The sequence below is a fragment of the Carassius auratus genome, chromosome 7 (genome assembly GCF_003368295.1).
Source record: "Carassius auratus strain Wakin chromosome 7, ASM336829v1, whole genome shotgun sequence".
NCBI classification, from domain to species: domain Eukaryota; kingdom Metazoa; phylum Chordata; class Actinopteri; order Cypriniformes; family Cyprinidae; genus Carassius; species Carassius auratus.
The window spans coordinates 5,588,464-5,615,558 of record NC_039249.1 but is presented as its reverse complement, the minus strand read 5'-3'; the positions used below and the strand labels follow the sequence as shown (position 1 = coordinate 5,615,558).

Sequence of the window (27,095 nt, the reverse complement as noted above, 5' to 3'; positions counted from 1 at the left end):
AGTAGCAAGTTCCCGTACTTGCTTGCTTGCAGCAGCAATAATCAACAACAGAAATAACCAGCAGCAGCAATTCAGCAGCGTAGCAAATCTATTCTGCCAAGACCAAAAACATTAACAGTGTCACATCCATTACCATGCAAAAATCTTTAGGGAGTTGTCATGATAGAAATGAAGATATATTTAACAAACCCAAGACTTCTGTCTCTCAATTTAAAGTCAATTCCACCTAAACTTTTACAGTACATTACAACAGAAATCCATATAAATGATGACAGATCTTACATTTTTGGGTTTCTAGAATGAAATGCGTACAGGTTAGAAACAACGTGAAAGCAAGAAAATTATGACAGAATTGACTTTTTTGGGTGAACTATCCCTCTAAGACCAGTTTAAGATACTGACACCTGGGATCGAAAAAGAAACTGAAGGAGCCCATGAAAAAAGAAAGAACAGCTGCAAAAACAGTGATTGCTTTAGATTGGACTGATGACTGGCACAAGAAAGGTATTGCGACTGGATGTGAATTGAGTCGTCTTGGTCAGTATGGTCACAGAGTTCAGTACTGATAGGAAACTCCTGTCTGTGTGATGGAAAGAGTTTAATGTATACAGTATAAGGGCAACAGACAAAACGGCTCTACAAATTAGGTTAAAAGTATGAGGAAGATGTCAGGCACAAACGAAAGGAAAATTCAATTGCAGGGGAAGCAGGAGAAAAAGAGAGTTCTAAGCAAAATTAAATAAACAAACAGCCTGAGGTGTTGGAATCAGCTTTTGAGATCAGAATCCATTAGATCTCTGCATTACCGCGCAAGAGCTTCAAGACAAAACAACCACATTAAAAAGCAAATGCACTAGAGCTAAATGTACTAATTCCAGCTTGCTCTCCAAAAGCTATTCAATATGGCTCTTGAAAGGGGGAATGAATTTATCCGTAATAATGTCTAAAGCATTTGTGTGGGAGGTAACTAGGGAAGGCAGTTTTGTAGTAATCAATACCAGACTCTTAGAATTCCACAAAAAGCACACAATCTCCTGGGTAGAAGTAAAATTGACTTTTAAATACCAAAATTACAGCACATCTGATTATACTTCTAACATTCATTGAAATAAATATCAAACAGAAAATGCAAGATTTTCTGCCATAACTTTATAAAAGCTTTCCATTCTACCTGCTGTTTGACACTACAAATTATGGCATTATTGCTTAACTGTCTGGAATATTTGATCCTGATTCCTGACTGAGCTCAACCTCTTCATACGAGCAAAAACGTCCTTGCCATAACAGCAGAGTGAACCGGTATAGGCTACTACGGTCTATTTGAACTTACCAGTGTAACTTTTTAAATGTTTAGTTGACTTTTATTTTGATAATGAACAGACTGCGATGTAAGTTTGAATTGCTGGAATGTGTGTGTGTCAGGCTCCGGCGATCAAAACAGCTGAGACATAAAAAATAAAAAATAACTTTTCCGCAAAAATGTTTACTTTCATTTGCACACTCTCACAATCAAAATATAAGATTTGTGCTCTTGTAAAATAAAGCAAACAAACAGAATGTGTGTTGTCTTCCTTTTCTTTCAGTGACCTTGTGGAGCTGCCACACTTCTGTTAGAAATCCGTTATCTTAAAGGGGGGGTGAAATGCTATTTCATGCATACTGAGTTTTTTACACTGTTAAAGAGTTGGATTCCCATGCTAAACATGGACAAAGTTTCAAAAATTAAGTTGTACGTTTGAAGGAGTATTTTTGTTCCAAAAAAACCTCTTCCGGTTTGTCACAAGTTTCGGAAAGTTTTTTTCGAGTATGGCTCTGTGTGATGTTAGATGGAGCGGAACTTCCTTATATGGGTCCTAAGTGCGCGCTCTTCTGCCGGAAGAGCGCGCGCTCCCATATAGCAGAGCACTGAGAGGCTGAGCACAGCCTGATCAGAGCGAGAGCGTCGCGAAAAGTTTTTGGTTGCCAGGGCAAGACAACCCTGCACAGATTACCAAAAGAGAAATAGCATTAAGGGACCAGTGGATGGAGTTTATTTTTACAGAGCATCAATGGAGTTGTGCAAGTGTTTTTGTTTGTTAATGCATTTCGGATTGCACATCGTTTATTTCTTAAGGATAATGCAGTCCCAAAGGAAAAGGGTCACGATCGTGTGTTGGAACCACAGTTGAGTAAAACTGCTTCAAATATCTCTGTGTTGTTAACTTAGCTATCAGCCTGTAAGCACATCAAGTAAACAACATGCGATGTTGTCATCAAACTGCACTTTCCACATGTACAGCTTAAAAAAAACAAAACAAAAAAAAAGACGACATAAAGTGGAACTTAGTCATTTTCCAAAACCGCTAAGCAAATATATACAGTTTCAGTACATACCACATAGCATACCGCCTTTGCTGATGCTGCTCTTGTTAAATTTCAGCCTCTGGATCTGTGTCACAGCTTCCAAACGCTCTCAACTCAAAAGCCTACTGGCGCTCGTGATTCTTTAGCTCCGCCCACACGTCACGCCTCCAGCCGGTCGTGTTTTTCCGGGAAAAATCGGTACAGACTATCTTTCTCTTAGAAATATAATAAAAATAAAGACTATTTGGAGTTATGAAGGATGCAGTACTACTCTATATGTACTCAAGATTAACAGGATATTGAGTGAAAACGAGCATTTCACCCCCCCTTTAATTAAGTGAGATATATTTCATTTACATGTAGCATGTCAACTCTCTATCTCTCGCAACGGCGAGTTGTGTAAGTCAAATACAGGTGCGCTGCGCATCCATTGAGAGGAGCTAAAAAAAACCCCGGACGGACAGTGAAACTGAAGCGCTCAGTCAGTGTGTTTGGCGAATGAAAATATATCTGTGCTAAACTAATACTAACCTCCAACTCACACACTGGCGAGTAAAATCTGAGAATTGATTAGCCATTGGTTAGTATTAGACATCATTTAGTTGCCCAGAGTGAATACTTAGTCACGTATGGGAGTGATTTAGTCACAATGTAGAGGGTTGAGCATAGATAGTTGTTTGAGCCTAGTATTTTCCAACCAGTTCAATCAGCATCCGTAATTTCTTGTATCACTCAGTTTGGCTCAGACCTGGTTCTGATTCAGTATCACAGCAAAAGTTGGACATACTAGAACAATACTGACAGACTCAACCATTTACCCTGGCAGTAAACTTAAAATTAAAAACTTGAATACTGACCTTCAAGATCCAGATGTACGTGCATGAAAAACATATTTATATCCAATTATATCACACATTCATCAAAGTACAATTAGACCTGAAACTCAGGTCCACAGGCAACATCAACCCTGTGGTGAAAGAATTGAGAGGAATGGCTCACAGGGCCCACTGTGTCATAAAAGGCAATGTCCTGTTGAGATTTCAATTAAAATGAGGCTGAAAACATTAGAATCAGTAATTGAGGCCATTGCTTTTTATGGCAGCGAGGTGTGTGGTCCACTAACAAACCAAGAACTCGACAAATGGGAAAAAACACCCAACTGAGACCTTGCTTAAAAAAAAGGACGTGGAACTCCAGAAAGAATGCATGCAGGGTATAATTAGGCTGATATCCATTAACTATAAAGACACAAAACAGGCAATTAAACTCTGAAACCATTTAGAACTTAGTGGTCTCCAAAAATACCAGTATAAAATCCTGTAAATTTAAAGCCAGCCTCTCACTACAGACTGAGGTTCAAGAGCAGAATAATCATGTGATTGGACTAAACCACACTAGAACACAAATGAAATGTGATTAAATTAAACACACTGGGAAACCCAAACAAATGCAAAGTTATCTGGCCCAAAAATGTACACCTGTCCTCTGGGGAAAATGGGAATCATCTTGACTAGGTCCACACTCAGCAAACAACCCAGCAATGGGAACAAGCAGAATAAACAAAGAACAAGATGAAGGGTTGTTCTTATATAGCAAAGCAAACAAAACTGAGTCAATGCTTTATTTCACTGTGACAAAGTTCAATAAAAACTGCTAAGTATTTACAAATATCACAATTTGACAACTAAACAACTTCCCTATAATCGGCAGAACAAAAAGAATGCTGTAGAGGCAGCGCCGTGCTTGCCACTCTATGAGGGATAGTAGGTAAGCAGCCTTTTAAATGGGTCATATGATGCAATTTCACATTTTTCTTTCTCTTTGGAGTGTTACAATCTGTTCATCCACAGATAACATCCTAAAGTTACAAAGACTAAAGTCCTGAACCTAAAAAGATATTATTTATAAAAGTTAAGACTTGTACACGCGCTCCTAAAATGCCTCGTTTAAACGCGCCCCACATCTACGTCACTTTGTGGGAAGATTTGTATAACACCGCCCAAATGCTCACGCATTGTGAAAGTGAAACTACTTTGTTTAGCCTTCCAAAAAAGGATGACGTCTTATATGATCCGTGCTGGTCACTGAGGAAATACATCAACTTCGCTCTGAAAATAAGACTCTGTGATAAACACTTGTGTCCTAATTGTTTAATAGAAGCACTAAGGTACTCAAGGTTGTGCTGTATTATTCACAATTTAGTAGTCTTTTATACCTTACTGCTTAATATTTTAGAATATTTTTTCCCTTTTATTTTGTATTTTACTTTGAATACTCGTTGACTCATTCTTTTTGGCAAATGCACCATAACTTGTCATGCCAATGAAGCCCATAGAAACATTCAAGGGGAATCAGAGGGAGGAAGGGACTGCAGAAGTCCAGAGAGAAACACAAGCATCCGGGGAAAGGCACATTTTTGGCTCTGTCAGACAGTTTCAAAAGAACAATTCAGTGCACACACACACAGATTTCATTGTAAACCATTAGACTCCCACTGTAGTAATACAACATTTCTTTTCAAAGTCAACCCTGTAAAATCATGTTCGACTTAGCGTAATAACACTCATACACTCTAAAAAACGCTGGGTTGTTTTTTCAACCCAACTGCTGGGTTGAGGCCGTTGGATAGGACTTTGGGATGTTTTAACCCAAGTTTGGGTTGAAAATAAGGTTTAAAAAATTTTTTTTTTAACCCAGCGGGTCTGGGTTGAGGAGGCGGACGTGAAGGAGAGCACGCACGTCACGTCAAAATCGTATGTCTCCAGTGCGAGCAGCCGCCATTTTCTCAGCGTGATAGAAGCGAGAAGCGAGTGAAAGACTATGGTAAGTAAATATTCAAATGTAAAGTTATCTTTTATTGTTTACCCGGTTGTATGAAAGGCGGAAACAAAGGAGCTTAACGTTATATATATATATATATATATATATATATATATATATATATATATATATAAAAACGGACGCGGTTTTCGCCTCAGACACGGAGGTCTTAACTGCCTCATGTAACGGTACTGAACGGAGGATGTACTTTTAATATAACGTCTGTGAATGTATTTTGTCATATTTACATAAGATTTTACATTATCTGTACTTTTTGAGGCGTTAACAGACGGTTATGGTCACGGTTACGCTCATGTGAATTTGTCTTTTTTTTCGCGGTTAAACTGAATGTATGTTTGTCTCCTAAAGGAAACGGCATTGTGTAGTAAAGACTAGCATGATTATTTTGAGGCTGTTGAAGTGGTAACTGTTAAAAGTATGTTTTACATGTAATATTTCAGACTTGTCAAGCTTGTGTCTTCATTGTCCTCGCGCCGAGAGTTAAAGACACAGAAGCTGTTTGTGTGAGGAGTCACAGACCTGTGTGAGGAAAGATCGTTTAAGGCAAGTTAACTTCATAATTTCATGTTATCAGTTGTTGTTGTGTTTTACTAAGAGTAAAATAATATTGGTTTTTGTAGATGTTAAAAGCAAGAGACATGGGAGAGCATCATTCCTTTGAGATTTTATGTAAGTTATTTTTAGAAAATAAATTTTTCTGTTGTCTCCTGCCGGTTTACTTCACATTTTGATGCAACAACAGTGTGATTACGTGCTCATTTCATTAAGACCATTGATGTCTGTGTTTTTTATTGTAGAAATCAAACCAAGTTTGGAGTTGCTGATTTGGAGAGTCTTCATTCTTGGTCTTCGCTCTTAGAGGTAAAGTTCACACAAAAAATCATTTACTTGCCCTCAAGTCATTCCAAACCTATAAGACTTTTGTCTGTCTTTACAACATAAATTAATATATTTTTATTTTTCTCATAATATTTGTTAATCCATTTATAGTTTAGATAATCAGTATTTTCAAGCTTCATAAATATAGAGTTATTGTATAAGTAAATTCTGATATTTATATATGAATACATCTTAAATTATATGATAGCAAACATGTATGTTCAAAATAAAATACTGGTCTCCCAGACCAGCAATGGAGGACACAAAAAGAGAATATTAAATATATTCATATGCTTTCCAAAAAATGAGCAGAGTTTGTATGAGTCTGGAAAAACATGGGGAGAGTAAATTATGAACATTTTAATTATTTGGTGAACTAACGGTTTGAAGAGCAGCCCTCCATGTACATGAATATTGTGAGGTATGTGAATGTCATGACTGTTTTAATGTTTCAGTAAAGAAGCTTTCTGAAAGCAATATTTATTCAAACAATATCTCATGTCCTCACACTAGTGCTGCCATTATAGCCTTCTGGAGCGCTGTGGTGGACTGAGACATTAAACAACCGCACAAAGTGTTGAAACTTTAAAACCGATTATTTACCTTTCCTTACAGATGTGAATACACCTCTACCTGAAAATGGATAGTTTAAATGTTTAATTTTTTCAAATGTGTTTCTCTTAGGCCACTGATGAAGAGCAGGCGGTGACTGGATGAATCCTGGTCAGAGAGGAGAATCTTCTTTCCCCTAAACTGATGCAGCAGTGGTTTTAAAGGAGGACGCTGTCCTGGATGATGAAGATGTCACATGCTGTGCTGATGGGGCTTCTTCATGATTACATCAGTTATGCTAAAGAGATCATGAAAATTGACCGTGATGCATGATCTGTATTCATGGACTATGAAACAAACTGTAAGTGTATAATTTGTTAAAAAAAAAAAAAGTTAAATGCTTTTTCTGGGTTGTTTAGTAGAAGAGTTTACACTCTGTCATTCATACACCTGCTCACATTCTTTCACACACACACACACACACACATGCGTCTGTTAAAGGTTATAATATCAAAGTTAATGTTGTGATTTATTTGTGTACTGTCATGCCAGAATAGTTGGAAAAAAACCTAACTAATTGCAAATTTATTGTATGTGTTTTCGTATATTTTTATACAATATATACAATTGAACAAAGTCCAATTTGATCTTAAGTTATATTCATCAAATGTTCAATGCTTTGTTTATGAACTCTGTAGCTGTTAATGCCATCCTTTTCTGCATTTCTTCTAACATGTTACTTTTTGACTTTTCTCTTGTTTTTAATAAATATTTTCCTTTTGATAATTATTATTTGTGTGTAAAAGTGATATTTAAAATGAACAACATTTGTAGGTTTAGTGCCTAGCTCAATTTGGGTTAATTTTAACGTAGAAATGCATTGTTTCCAAGGGGCAAGGAACTCGACTGGAAGTTGAAGTCGGGTGGGGGCTGCCATCTTTTAGCAGAACTTCACTTGCGTTAGCATTCCCATTGACTCCCATTCATTTTGGCGTCACTTTGACAGCGAATAACTTTACATCTGAGGCGTTTAAAGACTCTGTTTGTCCATTATTTATTTCTAAAGATACACGACAATGTATAAAGGGCTCCATTACCTTTTATGTTACATTATGGCCCCGTATAAACAGTTTTTGTAAAAAATAGGCTAACGATTGCGTCATAACCACTCGGCTCTCTGTCGCATTACCGTACAGACAGGAGGAGAAGCTCGCAGGCAATTAACTTAATATGGCGTACTGGCGTTACATTTTAAAATACTATACAAAATAATTAATCAGAATACTTACTCCTGCTCATTCACGCCAAAGAACTCCCCGCTCAAGCTCGCCGTCTCTGCAAGATTAACGAGGGCAGTTTTCACGCACAGCTACTAGAAGATTTACATCTGTCAGACAGGTTGCTGACGTCGTCAAGCTTCGTTTGAGTCTGCGCGTCAGAAACGGAAGTGCTAAAAAACGCTAAAACTGGGCTTCATTTGTCTCAATTGAGTTCCAATGGGGTCGCTGTGTCCATTTCTTTTACTGTCTATGATTGTTTCCCCACATGGCTGCACTCTGCGAGTTTATTTTCTGCCAGCAGGAGGCGCTAAGAGCGGGAGAGGTAGGTTTCTCCGGTAACGGCTGCAGAGTGGTGCTGAGCTCATAAACGCTGCCTTATCAAGCACATGCGAAATGATATCGAACATTTTCTAAATACAGTAGTTTTCCTTCTGAAATACAGTGATAAAAAAACACCCGCTCTGGTTTTTTAAACCCTGCAATATACTCATTTTAAACCATAAAAAAGGCAACCCAGCAGGCTGGGTTAAATATGATAACCCAACTGGTTGGGTTAAAATAACCCAGTGCTGGGTTCGTCCCTTTTTGACCCAGCGCTGGGTTGTCAAAATAACCCAAATTGGGTTGTTTTCAACCCAGCAGTTTTAAGAGTGTACGTATTGAAGTTTCAAAAATCTATTTTAGAGAAAACTCTATATTACGATGTAGGCCTCTAAGTATGCCTTCAGTAAGGGGAATTTGGCTCAGTAGGCTTCTTAAAAATAGTTTAAGTTTAAAGGCAAAAAAGTAGAGAGAGTGCCCAATGAAGGAAACTGAGGAATTCCTTGAAGATAATTTCTTTGTCAGCCATCCTTTCTTGTTATTTGTCATGCCAATAAATCAAGCTGAAATTGAAAAAATCAAAGAGAGATAGAGAACAAAAGATGGAAAGACAGGATATTTGAGCTGTTTGTTGTTAAAGAATAATGTGAAATATGTCAGAATGATGTGCAATATAAGAGAGAGATGAAGAGAGAGACAGGAAACATCAAATAGACCAGATCAGTGTGACAAGTTAAAAATTACAAAACAGAGATTAGGGATGTTACAATATTAGATTTTTTTCATATAACGGTTATTGTGGCCATTGGAAGTTTTTCTTTTTCTCCCAAGACTCTGGTTTTCTCCATCTTCTTTGAAGCTCCGATGAAATATCAAGAGAAAATACTGTCAAGTTCAACAGTATATTGAATAAATATTAATGGCAACACTTTACAATAAGATGTCATTTGTTAACATTAATGTATTAACTAACATGAATGAACAATGAACAACACATTTATAACACAATTTATTAATCTTTGTTAATGTTAATAAAAATAGTCATTGTTCATTGTTTATGTAAGTTCAAAGTGCATTAATGTTTACAAACACAACTTGTGATTTTAATAATGCATAAGTTAATACTTAAATTAACTAAGATTAATAAATGCTGTGGAAATATTGTTCATTATTATTTATGTTATTTATATATGCTAACTAATATAATTAACTAACGTTAACTAATGAACCTTATTGAAAAAAATGACCGTAGATAAGGCACTAAGTGCATGGCACTGTGACCAACTTAACATTTTACAGAGTTTAATGTGGCAATGTTGTTGCTCAGTTTTTCAAGATCAGTTTTAATCGTGTAACTGTTAATAGATTTAAACAAAGAAATAGTGTTAATATGCACAGGCTGTACAAATTGCAAATACAAAAACAAGATGAATGAAGAAAACGTGGTACTTATTAAAATAATCACCCTTTACTTGAATATATGAACACAGAAAACCACTGTTAACAGGTTAATATAACATTTCCCATTCTATGACTAGTAAAATAATGACAACTTTCTCTGACGAACACAGCTCTCCTCGGAGTAGCTGAGAGCGCTGCGTCTTCTTCATGTGTGACAGAAGTCGGTGTTAAAGCACAATACTGCCACCTGGGAGCTCAACCAGGTACTGGCGCTGGAGTATTTACGTGGTGTTATCATAAGAGAACTGTTCATTTTAAATATTGCAGTTATCAATAATATGGTATATCGTCACACACTAAATTAACACGATAACGATAATTGTTGCTTTGAATATCACGGTTATCATCAATACCGGTATATCACGATAACCCTAACAAAGATAGACAATAAAGACCAAAAATGACATATAATTAATTAAAATAATAAAGATTTTTTTATTTTTTGAGAGACATCATAACCAAAGACGTAACTCTGCATGAGTACATAGACTAATAATTAAGAAATACCAGAATAACACAACACATCCTTCATGAACGACTTGAGAGTCTACTTTGGACAGATTGACAAACTTCATATTGGATTGTACATAGAAAACAAGTACGAAAATTGACAAAACACACACACAAGTGCTGCCAATCCCTGCTGTTTAAGCTGTATAGCGATCAAAGAAAAAGGCTGGAAAAAACAAGCTCTGTGATTTCCTGTGATACTCAAGAGGCTGGCAGAGAGACAGAGGGGGTTTGTGGATACAGACCAGGATGGACAGGATGGCAAAAAGAAAACCAATCAGCAAACTTTTCTACAACCATTTTCACTCACTCTTTGCTTCTTTCTTTCTTTTTTTTGTGACATCAGGATTCATTGACTCATTATCTGTCCTCTGTCTCTGTCAGTGCTTCAGCTGACGTCGCACCTGCTATCTGCCACTGTTATTTCGGTCAGCACATTTCTAAACTTCTTGATGAGCACAAGTCTAAAAGTCAACATGAATCCACTTTCACAACGTTTTACTTATGTAATGTGTCACTCAGAAATAAATTTAATGAGAAAATAAATTATTTTATCCATCATGAATTGAAAGTGGGCATTCTATATGAAAACCTATGATAGATTTAAATGCAATACCTATTTCAACTGTTATTTGCAACTACTGTGTTAACTAGAATCTGAAAAGCTGTAGTATGTACATCAGTGTCCATAAACAATGTTTCTTTTGTTTTTTTTTGGAGTCTTGTGCACCACCACAGCCCCATTAGTGAGACCACACCAGAACTGTGTTTCTTTAAACTTCAATTAAACTGGTAATCATTCAGCATTATGATTCATATCATTAAAGCGTGCATTATTACAATGATACTCTTTCAAAAACAAATCAATACTAAGGCTGCAAAACAGACTCACCCAAGAAGCTTCCTCTCTCTTTAATGAGACACCTGAACTTGTTTTTCTTTAACAAGTTTTGACAGTTCTGGAGGCAAATGTATTTGACGTTGTATTGATGTGAAGAAGAGAAAAGCGCAAGAGTAACGATTAAAGTGCACTGATGCAGGAATCTACAGCAGACTGCTGTCTTTATATGCACATCTATTTGACTACAAGTGTGATTAAAACAAATGGCTGCATCTATATGTTACGCAATATTTTGTTTCCTAACTTTAAACTCAAGTTAAGTTGACATTTACACAGCTTACACAGTGTACACATAAAAAATAAAAACACCAAAAGAACAAAACAAAATAAAACACATACCTGCACAGGCTGTCCTCATAAGTGAGGAGAGAACGCCGTCTGTCCACTCATTGGTGGAGAGGTTGTATTCTCCATACAGCTCTCCCAGGCTCACTGCCTTGGGGTTTAGTGGACACTCCTAAAGGGACATGAGCAAAGGTCAAAGGTCAGAATTCAAATAATGAGAGAAGGATTCAACTAGAGGAGAGGAATAAAATAGAGGTGGAATCATATATCGAAGAGACACTGATACACAGGAGTGGAGGTAATGAGGAAACAGGGCGAGGTGATGTTTGCATGGAGAGTTAGAAATAGGCACCAGAAATAGATATGAAAATGGGTGGGGGGGCGGGGGGTTGAGTCAGATATGAAAGAGAGAGGAGACAGGCATCGAGAGATGGAGGTAGAGAGAAGGGATGACGCAAATAGAAATGGCAGCTTGAGTCACTGAGAGAGCAGAGAATAAGATGGACCCCCAAAATGTAAGGAATTACACACACTAGGCAGAAAGTATCTAGAGACGTTAACCAACAGAGATTTAGACTCACACACACTCATATGCTAACACCAGGACGCCAAACCCACACAGACACACAGTCACCACAGGTACCCAAACCCACAGAGAATTAGACAGTGACAGGAACGGGGCGAAAACACTGGAGGGAGGGAGAGAGACTTATGTTCAGAATGAAACACTACTAACTGAATCCTACACTGTATGTAGTGTACTCTTACTACAATTTTAAAAATAGTACGTAAAAAGTTTATAGAATAAGTTCAGAATAGAATACTAGTGTAGTCCTTACTGCATTATGGACAGTATACACACTAAAAATGAGAAACATAATGCAGTATTTCAGAATATGTTTGGAAAGGAAAAGATTGCAACAGAGAATATTATGCAATAGTATCACACATTGTTGTCACTTGAGTGCAATACAGTGATCATCAAATCAGCATATTAGAATGATTTCTAAAGGATCGGGACTGATGGAAATTCTGATGAAAAGTTTTGCATGACAGGAATAAATTATATATTGAAGTATATTAAATAGAAAATCATTATCATATAATTATTTTTCATCAAATGCAGCCTTGGTCAGTATAACGGATTTCTTAAAAAAACACCAAAAATCTTACTGCTCTCAAACTTTTGAACATCAGTAAATATATATATATATATATATATATATATATATATATATATATATATTAGGGGTGTAACGATACGCGTATTCGTATTGAACCGTTCGGTACGACGCTTTCGGTTTGGTACGCGGTACGCATTATGTATACCGAACGGTTCGTTGGAGTAATTAATTATATTTGAAAAAAAAAAAAAAAAGAGAGAGAAAGAAATATAATGATATGCGTTCAACAAGGTAGCCCAATAACCCAAACAACGTAACAGGCAACGCCCCTGACACTCCCGAAGAAGAAAAAAACACCATCTTATATGTTTATGTTAGGCTACTCAGCAGGCGCTCGCTCACTCAGTACACGCTGAAGGCTCGTTGCAAAATAGCCAATGCGTTTAACAGACTAGAAATGAGAAGATCCTCCAATAACCAACAGGTCTGGTGTTTGGGTGCACTTTGGATTCCCTTTAAGCTATAATGGTGATGGCAAGAGAGTGGTGGATAAAAAAACAACGGTATGTCGCATCTGCAACATGACAGGGTACACCAGCGGGATTACAAAAAAAAAAAAAAAAAAAAAAAACCAGCGGGAATATCTGTGATATATGCGTCAGTACTATCTGGGAAAAGACGAAAAAAAAGGAGAAACATGCACGCAGCAAACTATCCCTGCAGCATTTAGACACTATAGCTTACAGGGAATCCAACCAAAACACCAGACCTGTTGGTTATTTTAGGATCTTATATTTCTGGTCTGTTAAATGCATTAGACATTTTGCAACGAGCCTTCAGCGCGTGCTGAGTGAGCGAGCGCCTTAGGGGCCGTTCACATATCGTGCCTAAAAACGCATGGAAAACGCTAAGCGCGTCTTTCTCCTGAGGCGTCTGTCTTTGCTAAGCAACAATGACGTGCTCTCTCCATGAGACGCGGAAATTTCAGCGAAGGATAAATGGATTTGCAGCTCTAAAAATCGCTTGCAGTAGCTCTGCTACTGAATTTATTTCAAAATTGCAATCCATATACAACTATGATCAGCTGTTCCTTCATCTTGGCTGAGCTCTCAACGTTGTTACGGGAAAGGATGAAGCTGATTGGTTGGTTCTTGTCACATGACCCGCGGTGCGCTTGCGGCATTCTGAAAAGTTGAGATGTTTTTACATTTTGCTGTATCTAAAACGTATCGAACCGAACCGAATCGAACCGTGACATCAGTGTATCGTATCGAACCGAACCGTGAATTTTGTGAACCGTTACACCCCTAATATATATATATATATATATATATATATATATATATATATATATACATATATATATATATCACAGTATATTAGATTTTAAGATACATTATAATAGAAAAAAGTTTATCTACAAACAATATTAATTTAAATTTTTATTTTATATCAAATAAATCCAGCATTGGTTTATATCCAAGAAAATTTAAGAACCTTTCAAAAAACCTTAACAGATCTGACCCAAAATTTTGAATGGTAGTATACAGTATTTAATAAACACCCACATTTGTGATATGTTAGGTGATCACAGGAAGCCACTTATTCAAGGTTATGTGACAACAATGTATTCTTCTTCTTCTTCTTTTTAAAATCTAAAAATCTTTAAAAAAAGATTTTGTTTTTCCCACCACCTTTTTATATAGTGCTTCATACAATACAGATTGTTTCAAAGCAGCTTTACAGGGATAAACAGGAATGATGATTGAATAATAATTCAGTGATGACACATTAATTCTGCTGTCAAAAAAATACATAAAAAATACTCATTGTTCAGCTGTTCTCAACATTTTGTAATTGGTAAAGTGCTTTTCTCAATACTAAAAGAACAAATATTCTGTCACCTGACCTCATTATGTTAAATGTTTAATTTTGCAAGTACAGTGTTCCCTATTTCCAGTCCCAGCAGAGGTTAGCTCCAACTCTAATTAAACCCACCTGAATAAACTAATCAAGGTCTTTAGGGTTCTTTGGAAATTGCAGCCAGGTGTTTTGGAACACAGCTGGAACAAAAACACTAAGAGTAGTATACTATTCCTAACATGTTATAGGGTGAAGTACAAAAGGGGGAAATTTGGATTGCATCTAAACCGAGAAACAAGAAACATTGACAACATCAACAAAGCTTAAAAACAGTCTGTCAGACCTCACCTGCATCTCTCTCGCACTCACAAACACTCCAGGAACATCATTAAATAAGGAAAACCTGAGAAACACATATTCCCCCCACCCCTACCCCTCTCTTCTATTTTTACCCACATCAGGATGAGACACGTGAAAAGGGTTACAAAGAATGAAGGAGATGAGGAAAAACAATAGACGTGAAAACAAAAAAGATCAGAACAAACATGAGCGCTAAACACACGGTTTTAGACATGAGGATTCTCAGCCGACTGGGTGAAAAGACGACTGTGTTAAAAGCACAGCATGGAGTTGCGCTCCTTTAGCCACAGCCAAACTAACTGTGAAAAGTAAGAGATCATAAGCTGCAGAAATTAGCACTAGCTGCCATCTTGACTACGCCATCATTTTCATCAGGGGGCTTTTAATGAGTGTTAAGTCCTTGTTCCCACATGTTCTCTAAACAGTGAAGAGTGTTTAGGGGAAGCACTGTTGTCTTGGTGGTAAATGTATTGGGTGCTGAATAAGCATGGCCGCTGACAGCCATTCATTTTCATGGTAATGAGGGATAGAAGGTTGGCATAACCTTTCAGGCTCTAGAACAGCTGCTGCAAAGACATTTGTTTCAGAGGCATGCTCTTTGCCCGTAAAACTACTCAAGAATGAAATGCTAGTTACGTATGTAACTGTGGTTCTGTGAATTCCGGATTACCACAAGCGCCGGTGCTTAGCGCTAGTGGATTATCACAGCACCAACTCGATAGCTCAGCATTCGATCTCAATATGCCTTTCTCGCGCATTTCCGAATGACAAATATCTCTGAAGGTCATCCAGAATTCACAGAGCCACAGTTACATATGTAACTAGAATTCTGTTTAGTGTTGCAACAACTAAATGATAATTAGATTATTATCGATAATGAAAATCATCGCCAACGTAATTATAAAATATTTGTGTTTTGTCTTATGACAGGTGGTCTAATAAATTGTTAAGCACTGTATGTTTTTATAGCATTCAGTTGGCACATTTATTTTAAGGACAGTGGCCAGAATGTGGACTACTGTGTTTTTATCAGTAAAATTAAAATAAAAGGAAATAAAGGTTTTAATCCGATTAATAGATTAATCAAAAAAATAATCTGCCAACTATTCGAATAATCAAAACAATCGTTAGTTGCAGCCCTAATTCTGTTTCATTACTCCTGACCACCAGAGGTGGTGCTTAAGCACTACTGCAAGACACATACCAACATAGTTATGAGAGATGCCACTCACCTGAAAAAAAGGTGAAAAAAAGAGGTGCTCCTGAAGAACTGCTGAGTGGCAGCAACATTGAGCTTGTAGAAGCAGGCAAAAGTACACGGGGAAGCCCAAGTAGCAGCAGCACAGTTATCTCCTATAGAGACTCCTCTAAAAGTAGCCCAAGATGTAGACACAGCCCTAGTGGAATCCAATCTGACAATCTCTGCTTGGAAACAGTGGTCCCTTTCCTTGCACCACCATAACAATCTGTGCTCCTAAAATGAATGGTAGTAGTCACATATCCCTTCAGGCCCCTAAAGTTTCTGACCGTGTTGCTGACTGAAAAGCCGCTAAACTGATTGACTGATTTATAAACTGCAGAAGCAGAACTTCAGGTAGAGAAGAAGGATTTGGACGGAGTACTACACCAGAATCAACTGGCAACCAACGCAAACATAACTTACTAATGGACAACGCATGTAACTCACATGATAGCTTTAAAGATATCCATTTTAGGTCAGCTGTCTACAAAGGCTCAAATGGTGGCAGACAGACAAAATCAAGAATAAGTTGCAAATCCCATCCAAGAAAATGGGGGTTTTGAGCTGTTCTCAGCCGTCTTGCACTCAAGAGAAGAACCATTAACTAGAGACAACAATCAGCTGTTAAAGATGTCTTACAGGGCTCAACCGCAAGCTGTTGTTCCACCACTGCAAAGGCCTGAGGTGGAGCAAACCGAGTGGAATCACAGAAGTGGCAGTGTTCAGCATCCCCAAGAGTAGTAATAACGTCTTGTATGGCAAGCTTGCACTCAGGTGGAAATGTGCAAGGAGCTGCAGAATACTGCCCACTTGAGCATTTGAGAGGGTGGCAGACATTACACAAGAGTCCTGTGTCAATCCAAAGTAAGTTTTTGTTTCCACTGGATTCAGTCAACATTTTTCCTCATTGACTGTAAGACCCAGCTGCTGCACATGCTCCAAAAGCAGCCTGATGTTGTGGACAGATTGCCATTTTGTGGGTGACCACAGCAGCTAGAGGTCTAGGTAAGGCAAGATTTGCATCCCTCTGGACCACGGCATTTGTAGATCTGCAGTCATGCACCTCTTGAAAACTTGAGGGGCCAAACACAGGCCAAATGGTAGGACCCTGAATTGGTAGGTCTGGTTCTTGAAACTGAATCGAAGAAATTTCCTGTGGTGAGAAGCAATCGGTACTTGAAAGTAAGCATCTTTCAAATCAATGTTTGTGAACCAGTCTTCCCTTTTTACTGACCGAAGAACGTCAGCTGCATGTAACATCTGAAAGGGAAGAGTTTTCAGGAACATGTTTTGATGTCTCAAGGAAGTAAGCTGAATAAAAACCATTCCTTTGAAAGTGGGGATGAACTATTTCTATGGATCCCTTCTTTCTTGAGAGAGAGCTTCTGAACAAACTGGATCCCCTATTACTGTAGGGACAAGTCCCCCATCATGTACACCTTCTACAGAGGCCCCATCGAGAGCATCCTAAAGAGCTGCATCACTGTGTGGTATGGCGCCTGCAACGCGTCCTGCCGAAAGACTCTGCAACGCAAGATTGCAAGAAGCTGAACTCACTCCCAAACTTGCCCCCCCATCCCTCTTTTGCCCCAGGCACCACTGAGCTATGAACTCCCCCCCCCCCCAGATACCACATCCCCAGATCTTTCCACCCCCCCCCCCACTAATATACGATGACATGCACCAGTCACTTTGTGCAGCATTGGTCTGTTCACTACCTCATTCACCATGGAACTGACATCATTCTACTACCTCATCAGTCAGTTAAACAAAATAACTGCTCTTGAACCCTTTGTCAATTTAAACAGACTGAATAAGCTTCTTTTTTGCACAAAAAAAAAATCACTTTTTTGAAGTTTGTTCACTTCAATTATTTGCACTCTATCTGCCATGTGCCTTGCGCTGCTTTATTTAACTTTATTTTTAATTGTATTATGTCTTTTTAACATTCCCTTATTGTATAGTTGTATCTACATTTTATATTTGATCTAGATTTTTAGGCTCTACTGTTAATGTTATCTGTATGCACTGGGGGTCTGAGAGTAACGCAATTTCAATTCTTTGTATGTATGTACTGTACATGTGGAAGAATTGACAATAAAGCAGACTTGACTTGACTTGACCTGACTTGCTCTATTTCTGGAGCACGGCCAACCCCAATTCTATCTGCATCCTCCATAGATGCCGTTTAGGTGTACTAGACCCTGTTTTCCATGTCTCCTCAAATACTGAAAGAGTAGGAATCCCTCAGGCTGAGTGCAGTGTAGAGAGTAACACTGACCCCTCCTCGTCCTGTTGGTGCGAGCAAGAGGTCAGTCACATGTGTGTAGGATGGCCGAACTTAAGGAGCTGCCCCCGGAACGTATGGCCCGGGTATACTTCACATTCAGCATTTGGTTCCGAACTCTGCATTGGGGAACCATCAGTAAATTCATCAAAATGAAAGAGGCTGAAGACTGAGCTAGTGTGTCTATTACAATCAAGGCTCAGTCTACGTCACCAAGTGACTTTTTTGGTATATAATCTCAACCTATCGAGCTGGTACTGCAATAATCCACTAGTGCTTGAGCACCGCCTCTGGTGGTCAGGAGAAGTTAAACAGAACAATTAATTTAGATAAAGCTAACAGGGTGGCTGTGTTATTGAGAAACTTTGCGTTGACCTGTTGCCTGCTAGACAACATGAAAACCAAGACTGCAAGCTGTTAATTCAGAGAAAGGAGGGAGAGACAGAGGTTTAGATAAAAGAGAAGGTCTTACACGTATGATGTTGAATTCCGGTTCTCCTTTGCGGTGCAGGGTGCTGAGAGCGTTTTGAAGGGTTCTCCATGTGACCGTCTTTCCGCTGCCCGTCTTCCCCACGATCATCGAGGAGTGTCGGGAGTTTTTGGTCTCATACAGTTGAATTACCTTGGTCACGGTGAAGGGGGTCACCTGGAGACCATTCTGTCGAAGTTCTGCCTCTATAGCTTCTTTCAGCTAGAGATAAATAGAAATATATTTTTCTAAAGTTCTTATAACCAAATATGTGCTAATTGCTTCATAACATTGCATAAACTCTTTCTAAGTTGGAAAAACATCCCTTCGGTGGAGGTGAATCCCACTGAAGCACTAAAGACAAATGAACTGGCAAGAGGTGGGTGCCATCTTAATAAAAACACCCGCTGATACTGCACCCCTGAGTGAAGTCGCACCAACCAGAACTGCTCCAGGGGCACTAAAGCAGCCATGCTAAACTCTCAGGTTAATTTAATCTCCCTCTCTAAGTTCTCTCTCGACTCGTTAAACAGATGGAGAGGAGGAATAAAGGGAACGGCTCTGAGGCATTTGTGCTGGAGTAAGGTGGAGATGAAGATGCAGGATGGGTAATATAAAACAGCAATAAAAACACAGTATGTTGTGCATGAGTGGAGACAGAAAAGGAGAAATACAGTACTACTTTTTGTCTATGTGTGTGTGTCACACTCTGCTTCCATTTTCCATTTTTTTCTCCTTGTCGCATTTAATTGCAGAAGCAGGAAGCATCTGTGCAGATGTACTGAGGTATCTGCCTTATTTCTCCAAACCTTTTTCGCAAACACCATAACCTCTTCCGCAGAAAAAAAACATTTCTCTCTTAAACAGTGTGTGTTCAGCAGAATAGGTTTAAACACACCATAATTCAAGTGACTTTTAGAATCTTTTGCCTTTTTTTTTTTTTTTTTTTTTTAAAAAAGGAAACTGTGTATTTGGACAATGCATAAATCACAGCAGTCAAAACAACAGAAGGCAGTAGTTTAGTAAGAGGTTTAGCCAAGTTTTGAAGTTTTTGAAGATGGTTATCAAGTATTTTGAGAATCATATATATCAAATATTCCTCATAAAAGTTTTGGCTTTCCATTTTTGTCTACTTCTTACCGACAATTACAGTACAGTTTGTACTCAAAGAGAAATCACTGAAATCCCATTACTTTACAATCAGCCAACAGACCAGGATGACTAGTATGTGAGACCAGCTAATACAAGTAAACCTACCTAGACTGGAAAGCAGGGGGTGTGGAGAACACTATAAGCAAGCCATTTCAAGGTGGACTTCTTGAGTCAGAGATATTGGCACAGAAATTACACACCGCATTTTAAAGACACAAAGTTAAACATGGATCTCTGTAACTCTCCAGCTCACAGATTGTCTTGGCAAAACAGCAACCTTTGCAGTGTTTGTTAGGATATTTATCCACTAAGCTCCCCCTAACACATTTGCATTGGCCTTTATCTGTATTAAAGAAGTGGACTGTGTGAATTGTGTACAGACAGGGCAGGGAAATATCCTCAGGCTTTAATGGATCGTTTGAAAGGTGTTTCAGTGAGAGAGAGTCTGTGTGAGAGCTGTTCTCAGAAAAAAAAATAGGATGGGTGTAATCAAAAACACACAAAAATATGCTTTTAGTCAGAGCACACATTCATACACAAATACACAGAGACTTTCAGTTGCTTTATGAGTCCATTATGAGGCTAGATGCACAGTGGGACAGGCTACCTTTCCGTAGTCGATAGTGGGTGTCTCCATGGCAGGGAAAAGATCCTGGATGATCCCATTAAACAGTGGCAGATCAATGGAGCTTAGTTTAGCAATGTTCATGTCCTTCATAGACATCAGCAGGATCTGAGATCAAAGGGTAATAAGAAAAAAACATTATGTTAAATTATCTCAGCACAGGAGTACATCTTCAAAGCTTAGGCAGGCCATCTTCACTTGACCAAATGTCAACCTTAATTTATGGGCAGGAAACTGTAAAATGGGCCTCAGATACATCTGAAAACATTTCTTGCTCTTTGGCTATCAAAAGCGGTAGCCTAACTGCTTCTGAATGACATTTATTTTAACAAGCGTACGTTACACATACTGTATGTGAACCTTTAAATAAACATGGGGCACCTTTTGCATGGGTGATGATATTCAGGTAAAGAGAGAGAGAGAGAGAGAGAGAGAGAGAGTGGTGAGATAAGCACACAAGGTTTATGAGCTCCCTTTTAAGGTTTTGTCACCTTTGATACATATTTTATCACAGCCAGAGAGGAGCACGTTTTAGTGACATGTACCTGTCATCATTAGCACATTCTTCACACACACGCACGCAAGCACACACACACACACACACACACACAATTCAGTACACATACACACAAAAACTGTCTGTTTTACTAAGTAAACACTGGGATGTATTCTGGTGAAGCAGGCCTCTTAGAGAAATGTTTCTGGATTTATTGAATGCTGCAGGTCTGTGTGTCTCACCTCTTCATCGACAATGTCAGGGCAAGCTCTGCGCTTCTTTCCAGCATAGCGAAGCAGAGAGGTGAGAGCCCGCAAGCCAAAGTCATAGTGGTCCTGTTTAGACAACTGCTGTACTGCCAGAGAATACAGAGTGAAGACCTTCTTAGCCAGCACCTGAGAGAGAGAGAGAGAGAGAGAGAGAGAGATTAAAAGAGTAATATAATGTCTCTTTGAACAAAATACAATGAGAATATAATGAAAACAGATAGCATGAAACTGCATTTACAACCCATTAATATTCTCAAAGTGAAAATGAATAAACAGGGAAGAAAAAATAAATTAGGATGAGAGCTGATTGTGTTTGTTGAGAATTAGTTTGATTGCGAAAAGTTTCACAGTAAGACCAGAAACATGCGGTAAGAAAGTAACAGTGTTCCTGTTGACATTAACATTAAAGACATTTCTTATGGGAATAAGAAAATGAATTATGTGACTTTGAACTCCCACAGCGAATAGAAACCATGAGAAGAGATATACAGTAGCAATACATCTGACAGTAATACAGTAATACGTCAGGCAGACAGGTATAGAAAGAGCATGAGAGGGAGTGAGAGGGGTGGAAACAAATTCAATAACCTTTATTGTATCATTTTTTTTCATCTACGAAGAAACAGAAGCCAAGAAATCAAAAGAAGTCACAGTCTTCAAGACCTCAACAAAACCACAATCAGTATGTTGTGTATTATGTCATTGTTTTATAGCAGGGTTTTTTTCTTGTTGAGTTTTTTTAAGTAACTGGAATGGGTTTGTGAGTAGATGAAAAGCTAATAATTAATAGAAAAAAACAAAACAAAACAAAAAAAACTTACCTTGCTAAAAAAACAAAACAAGAAATATGTTCTTTCTTTACCTGCATGTCATTTTACCATTAGCTGTCATCAGAAAATGATTATTCAATTATTAAAACATTAACTTCAAGTAAATATTTTAGATCAAAAAGAATTTGGTTGAAAAAAAGGTTTTAGGAAACCCTGTTTTACAGCAAATGTGTGTTGTTTAATTTATGCAGTTAAATTATAGCCATTAAAATTCCAGCAAAAAAAAAAAAAAGCCAAAGAAAAACAAATATTTATGGAAAATATAAAAATGTATAGCGAAAAATAAAAAAACATAAATGTTGTGGCTGGTCCGTTAAAAATCTGAACCTGATTTTACCAGGTCAGAGCAGCTCTAAATTTGCTTCAATACATGTGTAAAACGCCCATGATGCAATTGCAAGTCAACAATAATTCATGAAATATAATTGGAAAGACAATAATTGAAAGCACAATTGTTTGTGAATGAAAATAATGACAGACAAACACACAATGGGTGCAATTTATGTCTGTGATTGAGAGAGAGACAGAATGTAAAAAAGGCTAAAGCAAAAAGGTGAGGGCATGTGTGTGTCCATGAATACCATGAATATGTAACAGAAGGAAGCAGTGTGTGTGAGTCAGGGTAACCGTGTCAGCTCCGTTTCCACACTGCCACTAACAGTCTTACTTATACAGACACCAACGCACACACAGAAACACGCGCCAGAGTCACGCAAGGCTGAGCAGGCTATGGACTCGCAGGGGGCGGTCATCTTGCTGTCAGTTATGGCTCATAACACCAGGACCTGCACACTCCGGTGCGTCGGGGCAATACTCCCCTGCCCTCTCTCTCTACCCTGGCCTAGCATTGATATGTCCATTTCCTTTCATTTGCAAAGGTAATAGTTCTCTCTCGACAGCACGCGGTGATTCTGCCGTATTGACTATGCAGAAGGGTGTCTGGATGAGGGCCGAGTATGCCGGGACAATCAAATCTGCCATTGACATTCTGTGCTTGGCTGCGGCCCGTGCTGGTTCCCTTCCCAGCTCTCTTAATCTCAAGTCCATTATTTGTAATTCTGAGTCCAATTCCCCATGCCAGTGCTGCTGCCAGCCCGCCGGGCTTGTGTATGGCATCAACAAATGAGGCTTCCCGTTTGGAGCGCACAGGCAGGGGGAAGAGAGGGGACGTAGCCAGTGGAAACTTGTGGGATTTGGTCAACCACAGGGGTGTGTGTTTGTGGAGTGTGTGTTTGAAGGGGTTGGCATTGCACGTCGGTCGGATGTCTCTCGCACAAATGCGTGCGTAAACACACAATTGGCATGCCTGCTGCGTGTTGGAGGTAATCCGATGGCAGGAACAGCCCCCTGGAGTGTGTAAGTGTGTTTGTGAGCCAGTTCATCTGTGTTTGCCTAACTGTGTTGATATCCTCCATCTTCAATAGAATCTAATATCCCATAATAACTAGCACTCTCACCTTCTTCAGCTATAGTTTTCTATTCGTTTACACTGAACTCAAAAAAAATTACTCAAAAAAAATGATTAGTTAGTGGTGTTAGTGGTACGGACATGCATGATGTCTCAAATCTTGCAGCTTTTTGAGGAGAGCTGTGTGATTACTGCTCCATGTGACGCATACTTTGGACAATAAATTGGCTCCATCATAAAGACTTGGTGAGGGCTTTTTTCAATTATGTCTGTAATTAACCACCTAGCAACCTCTTGAGCACCTGAGAAACCATTTGGCGATGCCCTAGCAACCACCCAGAACATCATAGCAACTGCACTGCAAAACCCTGGAAGCCCCTCTAGAATTATGTCAAATATACATACTTTACCATCCAAAGGTTTGGGTCTGTACTTTTTTGTTTTGTTTTGTTTTTTTGAATGAAAGCAATACTTTTATTCAGTAAGGATATATTCATTTGATCAAAAATGTAATAAATAAATAAAAATCCATATTTTAAACAATTGCCTTTTTTCTGAGCTTTCACCAAAGAATCCTGAAAAAAAGGGTTTCCACAAACATATCAAGTAGAATCAAATTAGCATACAAGAATGATTTTTGAAGTGTCATCTGACACTGAAGACTAGAGTAATGGTACTGAGGATTCAGCTTTAACATCAAAGGAATACATGATATGTTAAAACATATTAAAATATAAAACAGTTATATTAAATTGTAATAAAAAATTATTTTAGCATTGACACTTTACCATTAAGTATTAAGCTTTAAAATGGGACAAAGGTGCATCCCTTTTGCTCTCAATGTTGTCTGTAGATAAAACCAAATTCTAATGCTTTAAAAGTGATCCTTCAAGTGTCCATTTTTTGTTTAAAATCATTGGTGTTATTCATGCTGTGTTACCATTTAAAGCTTACAGAAGATAAGAGCTTTCAGACTATGAATATGAAGAGTTGTATGCATACCTTGCAGTTATTGAAGCCCTCTGCAAAAAGCGTGATCTCAGCTATGAGGGTGGAATCTGGCACTACCATAGAGATCGGCCGAAACATAGACTTCAAATTATCAGGCAGCTCAGTGCGGCCAGCGTAGCCTACAGAAGAAACACACACACACACACACACAGAAACAACAGGAACTGGGGTGATGAGAACCACAAACACAGACTAAAACACATATAACCAACTCTATAAAGATATTTAAAGGCATAGACCACCCAAAAATTTAAATTCTGTCATAATTTATGTAATTGTTTTTAGTCAATTTATTGATCCAGTTTACAAAACTGGTCTTAATGATTTGTTAATGAATCAGAAACAATGATCAATGGCTTCAGAAAACCTGGAAGATAGTTTACAAATTTGATGCATTTTTGTCATTTAGGAGCTTTGCAACCTCAGTCATCATTTACTTTCAATATATTTGGAAAATACATTTTTTTTGTGTTCCACAAAAAACAAGGGACGTTGATGTGATGGAAAAACAAAATTATGAGTAAATAATAAGAGTATTTTCATTTCTGAGTTAACCATTCCTCTTAGAAGAACAACAGGCAGATTGAGTACCTGGGTTCATAGTGATGAAGATCCCACAAGACCAGACCAAGCCGATCTGTCTCCCCTCAAAGGTGAATTTGTTGAGTCCCGCAGACAGAGCAGACAGGATGGAGAGGATCTGCTGAGCGACCACGGACAGCACCTCAATGTTTATACGGTTAAACTCATCAAAACAACCCCAGGCACCTGTCTGGAGAGAGACACAAATGCACATATTCAGTACATGAATTGTTGTTAGAATTGAAGTGTTTGCATGGATGTAGTTCACTACATACCTGAGCCAGGCCAGAGTACATGCGGCCCATAGATTTGAAGTCCAACCCTTCTGAGCAGTTGACCACAATCACGTACATGCCCAAAGATTTACCCAGATCTTTAACCGTCTCTGTCTTCCCAGTCCCAGCAGGGCCTTTAGGAGAACCGCCCCGGTGCAGATGCAGCGCTGTGGTAAGAGTCATGTAGCACCTACACCCAAAACAAGAACACTGTCTGTAATGCATACAGTACATATACTGAAATATACATTATGAAAGTTGGACATTCATTCAAGCACCGCAGGCAAGAAACTACAGGAATAAAGAGCTAAGTAACAAAATTATTCTGTCACAATCATGGCTAGTTATGGCAAAAATATAGACATGCATGGTAGAGGCCATATCTATCACTTTCTACTTCATCTTGTTTTATTGACTATTTCCAAACCATTTTTCCCTTACAGGAGGATTGGTAACAATTTTGTTAACTTCTGTGAAAATGTTTTAGCAATCCTTAGGGCTAGGATAGGAACAGAGTTAGACACACTGGCACACAAACTGACATTCGCTCAAATCACTTGCATCCGGAAGCACACACACATGGAGAAGAGACAGACAGACAGGCTTAAGCACATTGTCCATGTCCTTGAGTGGGCTTAAGATGTCACCCTCTCAACATAATAAACCCGGATTAGATCCTTCCTTTCATTCCACTAGAGGCACGTTCTGTGCTGATTTTCAGCGGTCTCTGAAGGCACACAACAGGAAATCCACCATTGACTCCTGACTCCACATCCTAGCAGGAATTGCTACATAATTTCAAGTAGAAGATTTTTGCATTTTTGTTCTATTATCACACAAGACATCTGGAGCTGCTCTCTCTCTGGCTCTATGTGCAGGTGTGCTCTGCTGATGGGGGGATAAGATCTTGACTGATAAGGTTAATGACATGATCTCCGTCTCTCCATCATAATGACTTGGATAATGGCTGAAGTCAGATAACAGCATCAAAGGTCCCCATAATGATCATTATAAACCAGCTGATTGCATCAGTCAAATGCAAGGGTTGACTGTCACACAGGACAAGATATTGATACATATAGCAATCTGAGAGTTATGGCATAATATGAGAGTGTAGGTAATTATTTCTGAGCTGAAGGTTATATTTGTTGGTGGTTTTAATACTTCTACATACAGAGTAAGTCTAATCTGTGTTCTTTGGTGAACTGTGGGAGCTGGTCGTCAGACATTTTGATTTAAAGGTTCATTCTTAAAAAGCCTGACAAATTAGACTTTTTGACAAAAATTAGCTGTATCAATGCCAATGGAAAAAAAAAATGCATATAGAGCAAGCATCCCGGATAGCCCTTCATAAAGTTGATTGAGAGAATCAGAGTGTGCAGAGATGATATTTGTGGCTAATTTCTAAAGAACCTAAAATCTACATTTCTAATTTGTTCAATCAGTTCATTTTTGGTATCTAATAATCATACTTCTAATTCTTTACTTTTTACATTACTTTGGACAATGGAAGCAATGAAAATCAACAAAAGTGCAATGATATGCAAGCAAGAAAACAAGCAGTGAATGAATAGAATGCAAGTCTAAAAGACTGTTTTTTTTTTAAGAATAGAATTAGAATAATATATTGTACTGCAAAAAAAAATTCCTACTATTGATGTGGGATATGAGTAAGGTTAGGGACCGGTTTGGTGTTATGGGTAGGTTTAAGGGTGGGTTAAGGTGTAATGA

The 27,095-nt window shown here is 38.3% G+C and overlaps 1 protein-coding gene across 2 annotated transcripts in view; it reads right to left on the bottom strand.

The window, feature by feature from the left end:
• Positions 1 to 27,095, bottom strand: part of dnah2 (dynein, axonemal, heavy chain 2) — a 135,772-nt gene that overhangs the window by 40,752 nt on the left and 67,925 nt on the right. For both annotated transcript variants that reach the window (XM_026266849.1, XM_026266850.1), the window contains 7 exons: positions 25,365 to 25,554; positions 25,099 to 25,279; positions 24,499 to 24,626; positions 21,232 to 21,384; positions 20,476 to 20,601; positions 18,720 to 18,938; positions 11,428 to 11,545 (listed from right to left, as the gene is read on the bottom strand). In XM_026266849.1, the coding sequence (XP_026122634.1) occupies positions 11,428 to 11,545; positions 18,720 to 18,938; positions 20,476 to 20,601; positions 21,232 to 21,384; positions 24,499 to 24,626; positions 25,099 to 25,279; positions 25,365 to 25,554 (1,115 nt within the window). The remainder of the gene's footprint in view (positions 1 to 11,427; positions 11,546 to 18,719; positions 18,939 to 20,475; positions 20,602 to 21,231; positions 21,385 to 24,498; positions 24,627 to 25,098; positions 25,280 to 25,364; positions 25,555 to 27,095) is intronic.